Below are 20,895 nucleotides of genomic sequence, written 5' to 3' on the forward strand. Positions count from 1 at the left end.
AATTGGTAAATTCTTTTTATAGCATAGCTGGCCGTCCATCTCTCCTGATCACAAGGGAATCTGAATTGCTCCCCTCTGGGAAACAGGTGGTTGTGGTGAAATGTCATTGTAGGGCCCCCCAAGTTCTCTGGGGTTATTCTCTTACTAGACAAGTTGCCGGAGCTCTCATCTACTTATTATGAAGGGAGGGGCTTTCCATTGCTTTCCTATCTAGTCTGTTTTGTAAACACTAAGGATTCATAGAAGAGGTCACAATGAGATTCAGAAAGACTTGCTACCTTGTTAAAAGTTCTTGACCACCAACCTGAGCCCCATATTGTTTTTGTCAGAGCTCTTCTAAGGGAAGTCATGGCTTTTTTAAAAAGGCAATCTCAAAAGTTTCTTATTAGTTTTAGCATTCTCTTGACCCCTATGTCCAAACTCATCGAATACCTTCATAGCCATAGAACAATATGCTTCAAGTCACTAGATTTCCTGTTTCCAGAACTGCTTCTAGAGCTTCTGAATTAACTTCATGGAAGTCCAGACACTAGCAGAGACAAAATGGAGGAGGGGAAATGCAGGACAAGAAGGAATCCTTACTTCCTCTAGGGTTCCAAAAGCATTAAAATGTTACTTTGAATATTGCCAAGTCTCTATTTTGTTCCTTACTCCTTGCCCCCTTTCCAAAGCAACAAACTATCTTCAGGTGCTTAAAACTAGTCAAATTTGTGAATACAGTTGTAGCAGATAAGTGACTAATTATAAGGCTGGATTAAAGTTGCACTAGTTTGAGGTTCTGATACTGTAACGAGACTCTAGAATAATATCCTCAGTTTTTGGAACCTGGGCCTTTGCCTATAAGTCATTTCCAATTCTCCCTAATTGTCCTGCTTCTTAAAGCAGAGATGACTTAAATAGGAATAATGGTAAGTGATGTGGGAAGTCCTGAGTAAGTAATATAGATACTTCAATTCCTGTGGGAGTGAAGCTGTTTTTTATCACTCATCTGATTATGTTAAAATGAATCTTTATGTTGGTCAGTAAATATTAAGCACCTGCTATGTGCTAGTCACTTGGCAGTCACTAAGTGAGGCAGCTGGGCCTGGAGTCAGGAAGACCGGAATTTACATCCAGCCCCAGACACTTCCTAGTTGTGTGAACCTGGATAAGTCACTTCACTTGTTTCTCAGTTCCCTCAACTATAAAACAGCACCCACCTTGCAGGATCACGACGGTCGAATGATATTTGTAAAAAGGGGGGGGGGGGCAGCGGCGGCAGCTAGGTGGTGCAGTGGATAGAGCACGGCCCTGGAGTCAGGAGTACCTGAGTTCAAATCTGGCCTCGGACACTTAACACTTACTAGCTCTGTGACCCTGGGCAAGTCACTTAACCCCAATTGCCTCACTTAAAAAAAAAAAGAGCCTGGCACATAGAAATGTTGATTCCTCTCCCAGACACTCTGCTAAGTAAGCCCTGGGGATACAGAGAAAGGCAAGACAGTCCCTGCCCTCGATGAGCTCCCAATGTTAATGAATAGTATGAAACGGTGACCCATGACTGCTGTTGCATGTGCTGGGCAAACACTCCCTCCCATAGCTTGTTCTAGCCAGGAATCGTTGGAGCTAAGGAGGCTAAACTTTCTCTCTCAAGAGGAGTGCAAGTTCCTTGAGAGCTGGGATCCAATCCCTTTGTCCATCTCCAGCACTCAGCACAGTGCATGGAATAGAATAAACACTTCCTAAATGCTTTTGATTTATTCTTTCATTCATGTTAAGGAATCAGTTACAGTGCTCCAAAGTATGTCACTGTCTCAACACTAGGTGCCTTATGGGGAACAAATTTGGGTCCCGGGAGTTTCCTTTCTTGTATCTCAGCTTTTATCACTTCTCCCAGACTTTCATCTGCTATCTCCCCTTGTTGGCAGTCATCAGAGAAGAACTGAAGCAAAGAGGCTTCAACAAAACAAGGTTTACATAAGTTGTTGACATCCTGTCTGGCTGGAGTCTCAAACTTTGCTCTACTTCCATGTGACTGCAGGCGGTATCAAATTTAGCAATGGTCAAAACACAGGCCACTGGGCTGTTGTTGTTCCACACTGGAAATTAAATATAGTCTTGAAAAACATTTGCAAAGAAAGCTTAATTTATTATATTGATATTTAATATGGCTGATGCTAAATCATTAAAAATCAGTACATAAGTCAGAAGAGGCAATTAAACTGATATTTCAAATGGATATTATTTTAACCTAAATGAAAATAATATAGATTCTGTTGTTTTGTTCAGAATCAATTCCCATGTTCTGTTTACTTATAGCCATCGGTGTTGTTTGTAATAAAAACTTATTAAATGACTAAAATATTTTTGAAATATCTGTACTATTTACTTGGAAGTTTTATGTTTCTTTAAGAAGCCATTGGATAGAGCACTGGCCCTGAAGTCAGGAGGACCTGAGTTCAAATCCGGCCTCAGACACTTAACACTTACTAGCTGTGTGACCCTGGGCAAGTCATTTAACCCCAATTGCCTCACCAAAAAAAAAAAAAAGTCATTAGGAAACACATCCTCAGTTTTTAGAACTCTGGAGTCAGAGGACAGGGGTCCAAATTCCAACTCTGTCATTTACTCCCTGGGGGACCTTGGGTAATTACTGAATCCCTTTGGGTTTCATCTATAAAATGAGGGCTTTATGCTAAACATAGAGCCTTTGGCTCTATATTTATCAACCTATGATTCTGGGATACCTAAGGTTGTTCTGTTAGAAGTTTCCCTGAGGTGACAGCTCCCTTCAAAACCAACAATTCCAGTTTGTGCATGGGAGACCAAATATACCTAAATCATTCACAGAAAGGTTGAGTGAAATAAACTGTGAGACAGGTACTCCTCGGGCATATCCCCCATAAGAACATGCCTGCCCTCCAGCTGAACTCCTTCAACTGATTCTTTCATTTTTTGTGCACAAGCTGTATGGATGATCAAGATGTTCAGGTATCAAGTCCCAGTTTGGTGCTTGAAGTTTCCCATGAATACTCTGAATAAAGTGGAATTGAGTCCAATCAACGCTGCCACTCTAGAGTTAGATGCTGGGTTTGAAGACATCAAAGTCAAGGGAACCCTCTTGAAGCCAAAAATTTCCTTAGGAAATGTCAGGCTTACTTTGACATGGCCTAAAATGTGGATAGATGGTCCCTGTCTATCAGTCTGCCAAGACTTGTTCTTTCATAGGCTGGCAAGGTATTTCCCTGAAATGTGGCTTATAACCTGAGGATAATGGTCATTTGTTATATCCTGTCCAATACACCAGGGCATGCTGCATTTTCAGTTTTCACCATTATTCCTGCAAGAAAGGTGGAAGGAGCCCATAAGTAAATGATGATGACTTGAGGCGTACTGTTTTGGGATCTTTGGTGACTGTTGTCCTCGGTCATTTCCTAAAGGTGGCATTGCATATGGTGGCTTCTGTCAGAACAATTCTGTTTGCCTGATCTGGAGCAGACACTTAAGCCGGGTTCTCTGACTTGCCTTGCCTGTCAGTTATACCCAGCAGGACTGCCCATCCAGACAAGGCTTCAGTAGAGGAAAGTTCTGCTTTCTTGGCCATAGCTTGCTAGGAGTAGTTCTGAAGCAGACTGCTGTGATCTCTGGTTCCCTGAGTCTTTACTTTTCCAAATAGTTCTTTTCCAACAGGTTTTATGGAGTTTTTCTAGCTTTGAATATAGGTGAAGGTCTCTTATCGGTTTCTGTGGACCATAATCAAGAGGTCCTGGACCTAGTAGAAACTGGATTCTCTTGTGTTGGCTCCCACCTTTCAAATGAAGAGCAATTGCTGCTGGTCACAATTTACTAATTTCTCTCATCTAATTCACTGGCTTTCAAAACAGCTCAAGGTCTCTAGCATTTATGACTTCTTATGGCTTCAGTTCCATTTTCTGGAACTGCGTTTCCCTCTTCCTAGAGTTCCTATGTTTTGTTTTGTTTAATGCAAATTTCTTTAACTTTCCCCTCTCCTTCCCATACCCATTGAGAAAGGAAGAAAAACAAAACTCCTTAAAAATATGTATAATTAAGCAAAACGAATTCCCACTATTGCCCTCCCTCCCCCCATTGCCACAATTTGCACTCATGAACCCTTTCTCTGGAAGGTTTAGCATGTTTCATCACAAATTCTTTGGGACTGTGATCGGTTCCACTGTGTTGATAAGAATTCAGGGCAGCTAGATGGTGCAGTGGATAGAGCACCAGCCCTGGAGTTAGGAGTACCAGAGTTCAAATCCGGCCTCAGACACTTAACACTTACTAGTTCTGTGACCCTGGGCAAGTCACTTAACCCCTATTGCCTCACACACACACAAAAACAATCTAGTTAGATAAGAATTCTATCTCTCTTTTTTAATAGTCTTTTATTTTTTCCAATTACACGTAAAGATGGTTTTCGACATTCATTTTTGTAAGATTTTGAGTCCCAAATTTTTCTCCTTCCCTCCCCCTTCCCAAGACAGCAGGCAATCTGATATAGGTTATATATAACAATCATGCTGAACATATTTCTACATTAATCATGTTGTTAGAGAAGAATCAGAACAAAAGGGAAAACCCACAAGATAGAAGAAACAAAATACCAACAAAAAAAGGTGAAAATAATCTGCTTCCATCTGTATCCAGACTCCACAGTTCCTTTTCTGGATGTGGAGAGCATTTTTCATCATTAATCTTTTGGAATTGTCTTGAATCACTGTATTGCTGAGAAGAGCTGATAACTGATCACTGATGATAAGACTTCTCAAGCCTTTGAAATTTTTGTAATTACAATATTTACTTTATAATTATTGTATAAATTGTTCCCACTGTTATGATCACTTTGCTTTGCATCACTTCATACAAGACTTTCCAGGTTTTTTTTCTAAAACAATCCCCTTCATCATTTCTTTTTTTGTGGGGCAATGAGGGTTAAGTGACTTGCCCAGGGTCACACAGCTAGTAAGTGTCAAGTGTCTGGGGCTGGATTTGAACTCAGGTCCTCCTGAATCCAGGGCCACTGTGCCACCTAACTGCCCTCCTTCATCATTTCTTAAAGCACAATAGTATTCCATCAAAAAATAATTTATTAAAACTTGTTTAAACATTCTTCAATTCATAGGCACTCCCCCCATCAGTTTCTAATTCTTTGCTACCACAAAGAGAAAAGCTATATTTTTGCACATATGGGTCCTTTTCCTCTTTATTTGATTTCTTGGGGGTAAAGACCTATTAGCAGCATTCCCAAGTCGAAGGGTTTCTGTTGTTATTCAGTCTTGTCTAACTCTTTGTGCCCTCATTTGGGTTTTTCTTGGCAAAGATACTAGAGTGGTTTGTCATTTTCTTCTGCAGCTCATTTTACAGATGAGGAAACTGAAGCAAACAGGGTTGAGTGACTTGCCCAGGGTCACATAGCTAGTGTCTGAGGCCAGATTTGAACTGAGGAAGATGAGTCTTTTTAACTCTACTCTATCCATTGCTCAACCTAGGGTATACACAGTTGAACATAGTCCCCAGACTGTTTTCCAGAATGCTTAGACCATTTCATAGGGCCAACATCAGGGCTGTTTTCCCACAGCCCCTCCATTATTTGTCAGTTTTTTGGGTCAATCTTGCCATTCTGGTGAGTGTAAAGTGGTATCTGAGAGTTGTTTTAATTTGCATTTCTCTAATTATTAGTAATTTCAAGCATTTTTTAAATATGGCTACTGATAACTTGGATTTCTTTCTCTGAAACCTGCCTCTTCTTATATTCTTATGAGACCCTTATCAGAAAAATTGGCTGCAAAGATTTTTCCCAATTTCTCACTTTTCAACTAATTTCAGCTGCACTGGTTTTGTTAGTGGAAAAACTTTTTAATTTTCTGGAATCAAAATTGTCCATCCTGTTTTTGTTGGAGTTCTGGTCACTCAGGTATACAACCTTAAAGTTATCTGCAACTCTCCATTTTCCTTCATATTGCCAATTCTGCCTTCAAAATATATTGTGAATCTGTCCCCTCCTCTCCTCTCCTCCCATACAGACATCAATCACCGTAATTCAGGTTTTCATTATTTCTGGCTTGGACTACTGCAACAGCTTCTGGAATGGTCTTCCTGCCTCCAGCTTCTCTCCCTTCTAAATCACTCATTATATAATGGTCAAATGGATTTTACTAAAACACAGGTCTATGTCATCTTCTCGATGTAAAAGCTCCAGTGGTACCCTGCTGAACCAAGGATTAAAGAAAATTCTTGGGGCAGCTAGTTGGTGCAGTGGATAGAGCACCGGCCCTGGAGTCAGGAGGACCTGAGTTCAAATGTGGCCTCAGACACTTGACACTTACTAGCTGTGTGACCCTGGGCAAGTCACTTAACCCCAATTGCCTCACTTAAAAAAAAAAAAGAAAGAAAATTCTTGCCTGGCCTTTAAAACTCTTTACAATTGAGCTCCAAATCATTTAGCCTCCATACTTAATGTGCTCAAACTCTACCTTCCAGCCAAAGTGGCTTATGTGACATCCCCCCCCCCCATTCCAGTGCATTTTTGGACAAGCTCCTTCCACACATCTTTTAGAATCCCTAGCATCCTGTTGCTTGCCTTTTGTATCTCCAGAGCTTACTTAGCACAGTGCCTGGCACATAGCAGGCTTTGAATAAATGTTTATTGGCAGAATGACTAAAAGTTAGCTCAAGTACTACCCCTTATGCAAGGCTTTTCTTGATCACCTTAGTTGGTTACTAGCATCAGCTCTCAAGAAAACTCTGTATGTGTTTTATCTGTGTTCATGTTGGTTCCTCTAATAAAATATAAATCCCTTGGGGGCAGGGGCTGGTTTTGCTTTTTTGTAACTTTTGTAGCCCAGCACTTAGTATTTAATAAATGTTTGTTTAATTGAGCTGAACTGGTCCAACTTTTCCTTCGGGCTCTTCTTCCCCTAGTCTTCCTCTCCACAGGAAGCCTTTCATATTGGCCACAGCAGTCTGCAACACTTGGCAGTTCAGGATCATAAATTATTACCCTAAACTTGGCAGCAGCTTAAGCTTTGTGTCTTTAAGGCAACGCAAATCTTGCTCCCAAGTTTATCAGGCAGCAGAAGCAGATTTCAAGGAGAGAGGAAAAGGAGAGAGGGAATGCATACCTCTCTTGGCTTCCCACAATTCTGTCCAGGGGAATGCATGTAAACATGAAACTAATTGGAAGCTTTCGCTAAGAGCCCTTCCTGATTTCTCTAATGCTAGTGCATTCCTTCTGTTAATTACCCACAGTTCGCCCGATATACATAGAGTATAAAAATGTATTTATGTGTGTGTGTGCGCATACCTAGTAGGTGCTTAACAAATGCTTACTGACCGAATGATCCACAAACGGAACCTGGGTGGGAACTAGGGCGGACGGCTCCTAGTCAGGCCCTGCCTCTGCCGCCGAGGGCTCTAGTTCGTCCCTTGGCTCGGGTGCGGGGCCAGGACGGGAATGGAAGAAGGGAGGTCGCGGCCTGGCCCCGGCTCTGCCGCATGATCGCTGTGGGATCTCAGGCAAGTCCCTTCCCCTTTCTGGGCCTGTTATCTCCTTGGTTAAAAAAGGAACTCGTCCCCGGGGGCCTGACAGCCTCGGGGTTTTCTCCGTTCCATACTCACCTTGCCCGGACAAACTTCTCATAGCGACGGGGAGGACGAGACGGCCGGGTTACTCACACCAAACAACCTCCTAGTATCTACGGGTCGCCGGAGGCTCCGAGAGCGGCGCAGGCGTGGTAGGCAGAGCGGATTTCCCAAATAAAAAACCTCCGCCCCAGGGCGCCGTTCGGAGCGTTCTGCGCAGGCTCAGCCTCCTCCCGAGCCGTTCGCCAATCGTTGAGGTCCGGGAAGAGGCCTGTCTTTTCGTCCCTTGGGCGTCTTCGGCTCACTGCTCACGTCGGGTCGCGTCGCGCCGGCTGACGCGAAGACGCACGTCACTTCCGCCCCCTCCCGGGAGGCGGCGCTGGGCCGGTGGCAAGCCCCCGGAGGAGGCGCAGTGGTGAGAGGGAAGATGGCGACGAGCGGCGGGGAAGACGCTGTGGTGGCGGCGGCCGTGGTGGCGGCGGCGGGGACGGCGGCCATGGCGGCGGCGGGGGCGGCTCCTGCTGCCCCGGCGCCGGCCCCGGCGCCGACCCCGGCTCCGACCCCGACCCCGACCCCGGCCCCGACTCCTGCCCCTGCCCCTGCTCCGGCCCCAGCCCCGCCGGCCCCAGCCCCGGCTCCGGCTCCGGCCGCGGCTTCAGTCCCGTCCTCGGCCCCGGCCGCGGCTCCGGGTTGGGAGGTGGCAGTCCGGCCGCTGCTATCCGCCTCCTACTCCGCCTTCGAGATGAAGGAGCTGCCGCAGCTGGTGGCCTCAGTCATCGAGAGGTAGTACCGGGCGGGGACCGGGAGCCGGCCCGGCGGGGGGGAGGGGGGAGATTATGCTGCATCATTCTGGCCGCCGCCCCTCCGACCCCCTCCTCCCCCTTCTTCTCCCCTCCTCCCTTCACCCAGACCGGACCCGCCCTCCCCAGCCCGGGGACCTTGACCACCGAGCTCGTGCCTCAGTTTCCTTTCCAGAGTCACGTTTTGGAGTTCGAGGAGTGGTAACAGCGCTGGGTCCGGGGTCCGGAGGCCCGGGTTTGAATCCAGCCTCTGCCACTGACTCACTGTGTGACCTTGGTCAAGTCACTTCCGTGTCTGAGCCTGAGTTTCCTCCTCCACGAAAGGAGGGAGTTGGGTTAAAGGATACTGAGGTTCCTATTAGCTTTGACATTCTGTGAAAGATGCCTCCACTCCCCCCCCCCCAACCTTATACTTATGGTATCTTGAAGGTGTGGCAATGAAATTTGAGGAGGGAGGAGACTACCGGGGACCGAACACCAGCTGTGGAGTCAGGGGATCTGGATTCAAATTCTATCTGTGTCACTTAACTCTTTGTGTGACCTTGGACCAGACATTTGACCTCTCTAGACCTAAGCTCCTTATCCCTAAAATGAGGAGTAGGACTAGCCAGCCCCTAAGATCCCTTCCAACTCTTAAATCTATGGTCCTTAGATCTTAGGCTGCACCTTGGGATGAGGTCATAGGACTTGGTGTGAAGGCAAGTCAGAATTCCCTCCTCTTTGCCTTATTAGCTGTGTGACCTTGGGCAGTCATAACAGCTCACATTTGTACATTACCTTAAGGTTGTATGTCCTTTGAGATCATTAGAGCAGACATTACTACCCTCATTTAACAGATGAGGGAAGCAGATGCCCATGGGCTTCAGTGACTTGCTCAGGATCACCCCAGCTAGTAAGGATTGGAGTCAGAATTAAGTGACTGCATCATTGTGGACCTTGATTGCTGCCTCTGTAAAAGGAGGAGGGATTGAAGGTTTGGAAGATGGAGCAGCATGACAGCATTGAGTTTGACTGCTGTGAGTAGGATGGGTAGTTAGTGCAAAGAAGACTGAATTTGGAGTCCCTGGACTGAAGTCTGTTATTTTATGACCTTTGTGATACTGGGCAAGTTGTTTTGCCTTCAGGCTTTGTTTTCCTCATCTGTAACGGGGCCTTGCTGCTCTAAATCCTGTGCTCTTATGATGAGTTTGCATTCCTGGGACAACCCTTCCCCTCACCCAAGAATTGGGGCCTGAGGAGCTTGGGCTTTAAATCAAGACCTGACCAAATAATTTAATGGAAATGTAATCAGGGACATGTGCCTTTACATGGTCTAAGCCACAGCACAACACCCATTATTCTCTCTTTCCTTCCATAAACTTTGCATATCCCTGTCACAGTATTAGATTAAAGTCATCCAAATCCAGGGATCAGAAAGCTCCTGTACTCTGACCAAGAAGTTTGTCATTTGTTTTCCATGGTGAAGAGTTTTTTGTGTGTGAAAAACCATAATGTCTTCAAATCATTTTACAAGCAGTTTAGTTAGCATGTGCCAGAGGGTCTTGGAGAGGGGAGGGCCGGTGATGGAGGAATATCAGGCATGTGAGTTTCTCTGTAGCAATAGGGTACAGGGAGTTACAAACAGTAAGGCAGTTTAGGAAAACTGTGTTTTAGAACTACTCTGTGAGTACCTTATTTTAAAATCTGGGGCATATAGATTGCTTTCCATAGGGTGATAGTGTCAAAGCCAAAATTTTAAGCCAGGCCTCCCAACTCCAAGCCTACCCCAGTATTCATTACACTGCTGTCATCAGGAAAACCAGAATATTAGACTAGTTGTCCTCTGAAGTTTCTTTTCTAACTCTTTGACTTTCTTTAAATCTTGTTTTAACATGAGTATTTCCTATGGAGATACTACCACTATCAGGTTGTGGGAGCTGTTCATTTACAGAGGCATGCTATGCCAGAGTTCTGGCTTCTCATCTTGCCACCAGACCAGACTTTCATAAGTATAATGAAAGAAATCATCCTTTGAGTTGGTCTTTAATAAGAGATGACCTTAATTGCATTTCTCTAACCAAAACTTTATACCACTCTCTACATTTGCTGCTAACTGGGTCATTTTATCCTAGAACAAAGTAAAAAAAAATCAGAAAGTTTTACAAAAAGTCAGAAATAAGTAGTTGTTACTTCGGCAAATTGTTTTTTATGCCTGATTGGCATTTGTGATAAATTAAATCCTGCTTCACACTATACCCTGCAGATAATTTTTCCTATTTTATCAAGCTAAAAATATTCTAAAGATGAAGAATATCAAAGATCTTATCCTCAAATTAAATATTCAAAGAAACATTTAGATTAGTATTATTTTCCTTGAGTTTTACTCCAGTATGTTGCTTGAATTGCAGTTGCAGTCAATAACATTTGGCATTAGAATCATTGAATTTTACAGCTAGAAGGGGCCTTAGAGTGCCTTCATCCTATTCAACCCCCTTATTTGGTGAGAAAACTGAGGTTCACAGTGCTTCAATGATTTCCCCAAAGGCACAACGCTGTGGATCAGAGTCAGGACTTGAAATCTAGCTTCCACAGTCCCAGTCCAGGACTCTTTCCTACCCCTCTGCAAATTTGCTTTCAGGTTTTTGACTGACTTATGCAAGTCAGTTCATTTTTCTGGGCCTCAGTTTCTTCTGTAAAATGAGGAAGTTGGGCTAGATGTCTCAAGGGTCCCTACATGAGCTTAATTAGACAGTCTATCATCCTGTGAAAGCAGAATAACAGTTATTTGTTTACACACTGCCAAAACCCTGCAGCAGTAGACCTGTTAAATAAAAAAAATTAAACGATCTAACCTAATTCAGGGAATATGGGCAGCTAGGTGGTGCAGTGGATAGAGTACTGGGCCTGGAGTCAGGAAGACTCATGTTCATAACTTCAAATCTGACCTCAGATGTTTACTAGCTGTGTGACCTTGGACAAGTCCCTTAACCCTGTTTGCCTCAGTTTTCTCATCTGTCAAATGAGCTGAAAAAAGGAAATGGCAAACCACTCCAGCATCTTGGCCAAGAAAGCCCTAAATAGGGTCATGAAGTCAGACACAGATGAAACGACTGAACAGCAACAAATCTGGAGACTATAACAGAAGTCAAGTATAGCAGACCAGATAGTAGGCAAAATGATATGGTTTCTTCCTGCTTCATCCTCTGATCACTCGTGTAATTGAGATTTGACTATGCTCATACAACAGTAAGACAGCTCTTCACTGTTTGAAAAGTGGTTCTCAACTGATAGGCATTTACCCACAGGCCCTTATTGTAAAAGCTGACTCCCATTGAATTGTTGGGCAGAGCTAGGCAGCTGAGATTTGAATATGTGTGCACTAGGGTATCTACCTCAGAATATCAGGTAGCCTCTGGTGAGAGGATCACTTTTTCCTGAATTCTTCATTCTAATGCTGTTGTGCCCCAAGAACAGATACTTAGGACATCGTACTTAGACTTCTTAGCTCATTTAGCTAGTGCTTTATGGTTATATAAATTGCTAAGTGGCAGTAGAGTGGAGTGTTTCTGGAGTCAGAGGAGTTGGTTCTAATCCTGGAACTTTCATGTATTAACAGCGTGACCTTGGGGAAGTCTCTTCCCAAGACCTCAGTATCTTCATCTGAAAAATGAGGCTGTTGGACTGGATGGTCCCTAAGGACTGTTCCACTTAGAAATCTGTGATCACTATGGTCTAATAGTCACAGCAGGATTTGAACCCAGGCCCCTGTTCTAATTGGTGTATGTAAAATGGGCTGAATGTTTTACTCAAAGAGTGGATTGTTGTTTCCTATATTTATGTCCAGATTATTTTTGCTTTCCCAGTTTTATTTTGCCATGCTCTCCTTCTCTGGGTCTCTGACCTCTGATCCACTATTACTCTGGCCATGCTTTTCTTCCCTTTCCTCAGTGTCCTCTTTTCCTGTGGCTGTGTACTTTCTACTTTTTTTTTTTTTTTTGGCTGTCCTGGCTCTATCCTACCAGCTTTCAGCTACTGTTCTGGCATTCTGAAGCGCCTATTAAGTCAGTTCCTTATGACTCTCAGGGGTGATGACATATGAAATAAGAGGTTTCCAGGCATTGTGATCCACTCTTTGTTCACTTTTAGATGGTAGTTACTTTTCATTCTGATGAAGAGGTGGATGGACAATTACAAGGTCCAGACCCTGCTTATTGAGAATCCATTGAGAATTGGTAATTAGACACTTGCTGAAATGAAGGAAGAATAAATTAGCATATACATATTAGTGTTACATGCTCAAAAGTGTTAGAATGTAAAAATAATTAGAAATCTGGTTCTCTTTATTCCTTCCAACTTTTTGAAATTTGCATGTGAAATGCATGTCCTGAAGACTGCAAGCCATTTAAATACTATCACCTTTCCAAGCCAAGGAACAAATATATTGTAGCCAGAATTGCTTCAACTCAGCACTGACGATTTATGTGGGATTAATTACCTTAATTGATGAGGACTGTCTTCTTTTTAAAGAAAGTATCACTTAGTGGATTATTTTTTTAGTCTGCTGCAACTCACCCTTTAAGCATAGTTGTCTTTCTTAGAAGAACTCTCATCTTCACATATGGAATTTACCAACTTTTCCCTGAATCAGTGTTTCCTGTGTTGTCACTGAACTTCTTGGTTATAGACTTCCCCTTTATGTAATGTAAAGATACTTGTCAGATTGTCCCCCTGCCAGAGAGTTCTTAGACGTCCATTTCTTAAAAACAGACAAATTAGAGGCTATAGAGAGTCATGGACAGAATGCTGAGTTTGGAATGAGGCAGGCCTGGGTTTGAAATTGCCATTGACACTTGACTAGCTGTGTGACCATTTTCTTTATTCGAAGAATGGAGATAATAATACCTATAATTTTTCCACATTTCTTGTGAGGCTAAAATAGGATCATGTCTGTAGAGTGCTTTGGAAACCTTAAATCTCTTTATATAAATATCTGCTATTACTATACATTCAGCTTTTGTCTCTGGAAAAAGAAAAGCAAGGAGGAAGGCTACCATTCTATTAGGTTAATTGCTTTGCGTCATAACACGGTGGTTAACAAATAGAAACAGATCCCTCCCACTGAGAGATATTATTTAATTGTGTAGATAAATGACCTAAATCCTATTCCAGTCTTTATGACTTTAGGTAAGTCCTTATAGCTTCTCTGAGTATTGACTTTCCCCTTTCATTCCAAAGTAAACAAGATATCTGAAAAAGGCTTTAATTTCCTTAGTTAACATTTTTTTAAAATGCCACTCTGTGCATGGAAAAATATGAGATACCATGTCTTTGATAGCCAAGAAAGAGATGGGAAAGAATTTTTGTCATCCTTTGGCATTTATTGGCTAATGGGAGGAAGGTTGGATAGCTGCACTTTAAAAATTTTAGAGAGACCATGTAGAAAGAGAATATTGGCATTGGCAGAGATCAGAAATAGAAGGCATTAAGTGGCTTGAGAGATGAGAATTGGATTAGATTCCGTCTCTACCTTGTATCTCTGTGCCAAAAAGAGAAAGCCTGTCCCTAATCTTTATGATTGTATTCCATCATTTGGTTCTCATCACTCTGTGTAGCTTATTCAATTATAAGGTTTCATGTCTTTTCATGAAGATGGTTCTTGGCCTTGCAGTTTAGTAGGTTTGTTTGAGTTTTGAACTTGGATGATGCTGTCATGACAGGTTGGCAGAAATGGGTTTTCCACAGGACTGAACAAACACAGGGTTTACTTGGCAAATTAGGGAAGACATTCTTACACCATTGGGAGCCAGTCTTTATCTGCTTCTGTCCACTTTGCATGTCCTGTTTTCTGCCTTTCCCTTCCCTCCTTTTTTTGTTGTTACTTGGTCTGTTCGCCCACTCTGTTTCTCTGCACTGTTAAATACCTGTCATGCCCTTGGAGTGACCTTCTGTGCACTTACCTAACACACTTCCTCCTATAGAACCCTTTTAAACACTAATTTCTCATAGACCTTAGATTCCTCTCAAGATGGTGAGCGACTCAAGGCTGCTGCCAATACCCATCTTTGGTCCAAGTACATTCTAATCTTTTCTCTGTACTTGTGTTTTCTGCTGTCATCTTTCAGCTAACTAAGCTGTAGGGCTAGGTCAGTGTCTGAATTTGTGCCTTAGTCCACACCTGACACATTCTTCACATAAAATAAGCATTAAATAACAATGTAGCAACACTGATCAGGGCTAAATGAGTCCAAACCTTTCTTCAGCTTCTTGGAATAATCTTGTCCTCAGATTAGGTGTGGAAACTTGAACAGGCAACAGAATCTGCCTCTGAGTGTGAGCACTTTGCTCTGTAAAATTTCTGTTTATTTTGTTAGTGTTGCTACTCTGATCCTTCAAATCACAAAGGATAAATGGAAATAATTTTCAAAAGTTATAATAATGCTTTATGTGTTTGTAGTGCTTTTATATATACTATCTTATTTGGGTTTCTTAACTGAGGTAGACAGGGCAGGAATTAATTATTCCCATCTAATGATGAAAGGCTCAGAAATGCATAAAGATTGAAGAATGCATCTTAGGTGCTTGTTCTCTCTCTCACCTCCCCTCTCCTCACTCCTCCCTTCCTATCTTTAATGCGTTGGTACTAGTCTCATAATTGAAATGTAACTAGTAAAGGACAGAGTTGGAAGTAGAATGTCATATTATTCTGGGCTGTGAAGGCCTTAGAATGGTGAATAAGAAAGCTCCAAATTAGAAGAGAAGAAAAAGAGCAGCTGTGTGTTCAGTTTGGAGAAAACAAAGAGAACGAGCACAGTAGGTTGGTGTTTTGTTTTGTTTTTTTGGTCTGGCGGACCCTTTTGGCAGTCTGGTAAAACCTATGGACCCCTTCTCAGAATCAGTTTTAGTTACTTAAAGTCTTGGAATTACAAAGGAAACTATATTTTTGAAAAGCAACTCAAGTTTTCATACCCCAGGTTAAGAACCCTTTGAGATGAAGAGCTCTAAACTTTCCAAGCTCTAAAATCCTATGAGCTAGTAGTTATCTGAAACAGAATATGAGAGCTTCAAAGTTACCTTAGAGATCAATTAATTTAACCCTTTTATTTTAAAGATTAGGAAACCGAGGTTAGTAAAGTGACTTACCCAAGTTGGTGTCTGAGCCAGGATTCAAATCCAAATTTTCTGGCTCTACTGTATTTGGATTATGAAGAGAGGTCAACTGATGATACCTTGAAGCTTTGAATACTCTTCCCAGTTTCTCCTGGCTCAGGATTTTTGATGTTTCTGTTTGTTTGCTTTCTCTGCTTGAAATGAAGCCAGAAGGGAGGAAACACTCTAACATTTTGTAGCCTAGAGGCTAACACATGGTAGCCACTTCAGTCAATAATTGGTGCTTGACTGTCAGAGAAGGAACTAGTCCTTGACCAGTCTCTGGTTTTTTGTTTTGTTTTGTTTTTGTTTTTTTTAGTGAGGCAATTGGGGTTAAGTGACTTGCCCAGGGTCACACAGCTAGTAAGTGTTAAGTGTCTGAGGCCGGATTTGAACTCAGGTCCTCCTGACTCCAGGGCCGGTGCTTTATCCACTGCGCCACCTAGCTGCCCCTAGTCTCTGTTTTAGTATTCCAAAATAACACAGCTCTAAATGTCCTCTTAAGGGATGGCTCCCCTGAATTGGGACTCTGGGCATGATACTTTTGTCACCCTTTACATTGAGGTGCAATGTTAAGACATGGAGCTGACTGTCTGTGGTGAGGGTCCGGTTCTCTATTTACCTTTTTGAGGCTGGGGTGCTTCTGGCTTGAGAGAAGAAAAACTCTCAGGAAAGTTTAGTAGCTCCATTGAGGTACTGACTATTCAGTGCCTTCTGTAGTTCCTTGGATTCTGGTCTGTTTTCGTTTGGTCCTCATAGTTTAGCCAAGGGCCTAGTGCTCCTTTAAAGATTCCCCAGCTAAGGGATTAAGGGGGTGGGTGGGTCAGATTGCCATGAGGGTTTTCTACTTTGAATAGTGGAGAAAGACATGGCACACAGTAGATATTTCAGTTGAAACTGTTGATTAAATGAATGCTCACCATGTGCTATCAATGTAGTCAAGAGTCTGGATTGCCAACTAGCCATGTTGTCTTTGCAGTGAATTAGAAATCCTGCACCACGACAAGCAGTATGAGCCCTTCTACTCCTCCTTTGTCGCACTTTCCACACACTATATCACAACGGTCTGCAGCCTCAGTAAGTATCCAGCTGCTGTCACTCCCAGTTCTTGGCCTGTGAATGGAGGGATTGTTGTTGCTCCCTTTAGGTTTCACTTCATGAATTGGTTAATGAAGTGCCTGTGCTCCGGCACTCCCAAGCCATCTTCCCAGGACTTGAGACAGCAGCAAACTATGATGTGCACCACTTTCTACAAGTTCACTTTACCCTGGGCTGTCCAAGCAGAAGGAGAAAATGAGCGCCAGGTCCTCAGTTCATTCAAAGCCCTTTCTATTAGGTTTCACACACTGTTTATGACGGGAGTGTGTGTCTCAGTAGCCCGTGGCTTTGGGGCTAACAGCCAGTACACCAGAGCAGTAGCCCATCCTGGGACTGTGGTTTGACAGTGAATTTGACTTCTTGATGTGCTCTGAAACAGGAAATGACTTCCAGCCTCCAGTTTCTTACCTTTTTACCCAATTGATTATTAAATTTGTATTTATGTTTGCTGTATTTCAAGAATTTATCACTCCAGTCTCATAATTCTAATGTAGCTCCCTTAAAAAGCACCAGAGTACCTGAATTCTTTATTGACTTGTTTAGTTAGCAAGTTATTTAGCTATACAGTGAATAACTTCATAAACCCCTAGCCTCTTTTCATGTAAGAGGCTGGAATTGTTGATAGCAGACATCATGTCCTTTGTCTTTATGGATAAAACTTTGAAAAAAGCAAGAGCCCCTGAGCAAAATCGATATGGAGGCAAAGGAGTACTATTCTTCATGCTGAGCAAATAAAAGAGAACCTCTGCACCAACCAGTGTAGTTATTGGTGCTAAAGAAACGATGGTGGGTCAAAGTCCACTTTGGCTATAGGTTTGGTTGGTTGGTGTGAGTTAGGCACAAAATAGAGGTTCAACAAAAACTTCTCAGTTGCTTAATTTGTTGGTAAAGGAGGGCTGTGATTGCCTGTACGTAAATAGTTGGTTGTTTTTTCAGTTCCCCGAAATCAGCTCCAGTCAGTGGCAGCTGCCTGCAAAGTCCTGATTGAGTTCTCTCTCCTGCGCCTAGAGAATCCAGATGAGGCCTGTGCTGTGTCTCAGGTGAGAGGTGTGGGATGGTGTGCAGGGCTGAAAGTTTTCTTCTTCTTTGAAATCAGGTTGCTGAGGAGAGTCCAAGAAGTGGGGAAAAGGAAAGGCTGGTGCATTATTGTCCAGTCTGCACGAATTAATACGAGCCCAATTTTGGTCCTGTAAGCCTTTGCCAATGAAAATGCTTTGGGCTATACCTACCTAAAGTTAAATTTGTACTTTGCTTTCTCTCCAGAAACACTTGATTCTCCTTATCAAAGGCCTGTGCACTGGCTGTAGCCGGCTGGACCGAACTGAAATCATTACTTTCACTGCAATGATGAAATCTGCCAAGCTCCCACAGACAGTGAAGACTCTCTCAGATGGTAAGTATTTGCCCTATTGGATTTACCCATTTGGTCCCTGGCATTTCCAGATTTTTTGCTGCTTTGTCTCTATCATTTTTTGGGGGGTGGGGCAATGAGGGTTAAGTGACTTGCCCAGGGTCACACAGCTAGTGTCAAGTGTCTAAGGCTGGATTTGAACTCAGGTCCTCCTGAATCCAAGGCCAGTGCTTTATCCACTGCGCCACCTAGCTGCCCCTGCCTCTATCATTTTTGTCCCATTTCCTCCCTTTGAACTAATGCAGTGGAAGATCAGAAGGAGCTGGCTTCACCAGTCAGCCCAGAGCTGAGGCAAAAGGAGGTACAGATGAACTTTCTGAACCAGTTGACCTCAGTCTTCAATCCTAGAGCGGTAGCAACGCCGTCCCTCACACCCGTGATTCAGGTGAGATTCTTTAGCCTCGTCCCTATCCCATGTTAATCTAGTGAGTAAAAGGCAATAGACAACACATTTCAGTACATTTTATGTTTATTGCTATCTGCACTGGATAAATAACTTCTATATTCCCACAGAGTTGGAGATAGCATTTCTGGTGTTAGCCTAGGAGTAGTGAAGTATTAGAAGTGGGAAAACTTCTGGACTAGATGATTCCTAAGGTCTCTTTCATCTTTAATCTATTGTCCTGTTATTTTTTCCTGGCTTTTGGGTTGTGGTTTGGTTCCTACCTTCTGGTACAGTAAACGATGCAGTTGTGGCAGCTAGCTGCTATAAGAGGTCTCAGTCACTTTGCATTTTCTTTTAGGTGGAAGGAGAAAATGATGACCAGTCCTCAACAGATCAAGCCTCTGCCATCAAGACCAAGAATGTGTTCATAGCTCAGAATGTGTCTAGTCTACAGGAGCTTGGTAAGATCAAACAATGAGTTTCATATCTTATAGCACATAGGGCCACTGCAGGCTGTGGTCTACCAGTTGTCTAGAAGCCAGACGACATCTCTGTGTCTCTACATAAAAAGGGGTAAAATCACAGTCTAGTTTGTAGCTCTGCCTTATCATTGGTGCAGGTGGTTCAGAGAAGCTGCTCCGTGTGTGTCTGAACCTGCCGTATTTCCTACGCTACATCAATCGATTCCAAGATGCCGTGTTGGCTAATTCCTTCTTCATCATGCCCGCAACAGTGGCAGATGCCACTGCTGTTCGTAATGGGTAAGAGCTTGCAAAGGTTATGTCCAAGAAGAGAGCTATCATTAACCCTTTATTGCTAGTTACTGTGACCTGAGGGTTGGAGAAGGGAGGATATTGCAAGGGCTAGCTAGACTCACCCTGTCTTCTCTCACATCTCATAGTTTTCATTCGTTAGTCATTGATGTAACCATGGCATTGGATACCCTTTCTCTCCCTGTTTTGGAACCCCTTAATCCTGCTCGATTACAAGATGTGACAGTGCTCAGCCTCAGCTGTCTATATGCAGGTAAGTAGTTGTTGGGCTTGGCTCAGAGATTCTTTTTAGCCCTGAGAATCTTCTTGATTTTTGGTTGTTGTCTGATTTCCTTCCCCACAAAGAATATCAGATATCTTCTGCCCAGGGACACTGATGGTGCTTGACAAAATGCCCTATGGATAAAGGGTACTTATTATTGTAAATGTTCTGTTATGTCCATGACATTCTTGTTCCCCCATCCCTCATCCTCATGCCTTAAAGTATATGGGGCCTGAGAGTGAGCTTATTTTTTTTAAGAGGTGTTATGGTTACCTTTTTTTGTGTGTGTGTGTGGGGGGGGGGGGCAATGAGGGTTAAGTGACTTGCCCAAGGTCACACAGCTAGTGTCAAGTGTTTGAGGCTGGATTTGAACTCAGGTGCTCCTGAATCCAAGGCTGGTGCTTTATCCACTGAGCCACCTAGCTGCCCCGGTTACCTTTTAATTAGGAAAAATGCTTTCTAGTCTTTCTAACCTTATTTCATTAAATTCCATCATATACTTTACATATTGGGAAAATGGAACTGCTCCCCGTCCTCGTCTCTTCCTGACTTTTTCCCATAGCTGTGTGTGGCTTCTCTTCCCCAAACCCAAAGAAACATACAAATGTGCAAAAAACAAACACAGAATAAAATTCCACCTGTTGAAGTATTTTCCTCTCCAACTAACAACTTGGGTTCTGCCCCCTCCATGAAATCTTTTCACATTCCTTCCCTGAATCTATATTCCCAAAGCAATCTTGCCTTGAGATGTTTCCTCACACTTTGATCTGTTCTCTTAAGTTTGTTACGTTTGGCTGTATATTTTGTCTCCTCCTTGTTTCCCCTGTTAGATTATAAGCTTATCTCATCTTCATAATCTCACTGCCTGTGACACACAGTAGGCATTTTATATGTATATTTGTTTAATAGAATCATTCAGTTCTTGGTTTTAAGGTCATTAAAGTATGTTTGGTATATTTTGAGAATTAGGTTCTGAAAGTAGCTGATTGGAGAGGCATCCTTGGAAACTTGGCTTTGGGGTCCCTAGGAATTGTTAAAATTGGCTCAATACCATTCATTCAGCCATTGGGCCAGGTACCATGATCCTGTTTGCTGAGTGCTAGGTGCTATGAGGAATACACAGATGAGTCAGTAACTCTCCCTACCCTCAAGGGAGCATATACTTTAATAGGGGGATGTTAGGTAAACGTGCAAATAAGAAGGCAGAAGGTGAGAATTTCACAGTGAGGAGTAGAGAATGACCAAGGGGATTCAGGGAGGGGGAAATCAAAGGAAAGGGCTTCAGGGAAAAGGTAGCATTTGATCTTGACTTAGTGTCACAGCAGTGGAAAAATCCTGGTTGTGTTATGGCATCCACATGTCCATTTGGCTTCAGTGTGTGAGAACAGTGGGACATAAGCCTAGAGTAAGCAGAGGCCAGATCACTGAGGATTTGGGACTTGAACTTTATTTTCTAGAATAAA

General features: G+C 43.0%; 1 protein-coding gene across 2 annotated transcripts in view; it reads left to right on the forward strand.

Annotated features, from left to right (window-relative positions):
• Positions 1-8,179: 8,179 nt before the first annotated feature.
• UBR4 (ubiquitin protein ligase E3 component n-recognin 4) overlaps positions 8,180-20,895 on the forward strand; it is a 145,444-nt gene continuing 132,728 nt past the window's right edge. For both annotated transcript variants that reach the window (XM_043995493.1, XM_043995494.1), the window contains exons 1-8: positions 8,180-8,361; positions 16,483-16,580; positions 17,538-17,641; positions 17,865-17,994; positions 18,258-18,397; positions 18,756-18,858; positions 19,017-19,158; positions 19,299-19,423. In XM_043995493.1, the coding sequence (XP_043851428.1) occupies positions 8,321-8,361; positions 16,483-16,580; positions 17,538-17,641; positions 17,865-17,994; positions 18,258-18,397; positions 18,756-18,858; positions 19,017-19,158; positions 19,299-19,423 (883 nt within the window). In that variant the 5' untranslated portion in view covers positions 8,180-8,320. The remainder of the gene's footprint in view (positions 8,362-16,482; positions 16,581-17,537; positions 17,642-17,864; positions 17,995-18,257; positions 18,398-18,755; positions 18,859-19,016; positions 19,159-19,298; positions 19,424-20,895) is intronic.

Source organism: Dromiciops gliroides, chromosome 3, assembly GCF_019393635.1.
Source record: "Dromiciops gliroides isolate mDroGli1 chromosome 3, mDroGli1.pri, whole genome shotgun sequence".
Lineage (NCBI taxonomy): Eukaryota > Metazoa > Chordata > Mammalia > Microbiotheria > Microbiotheriidae > Dromiciops > Dromiciops gliroides.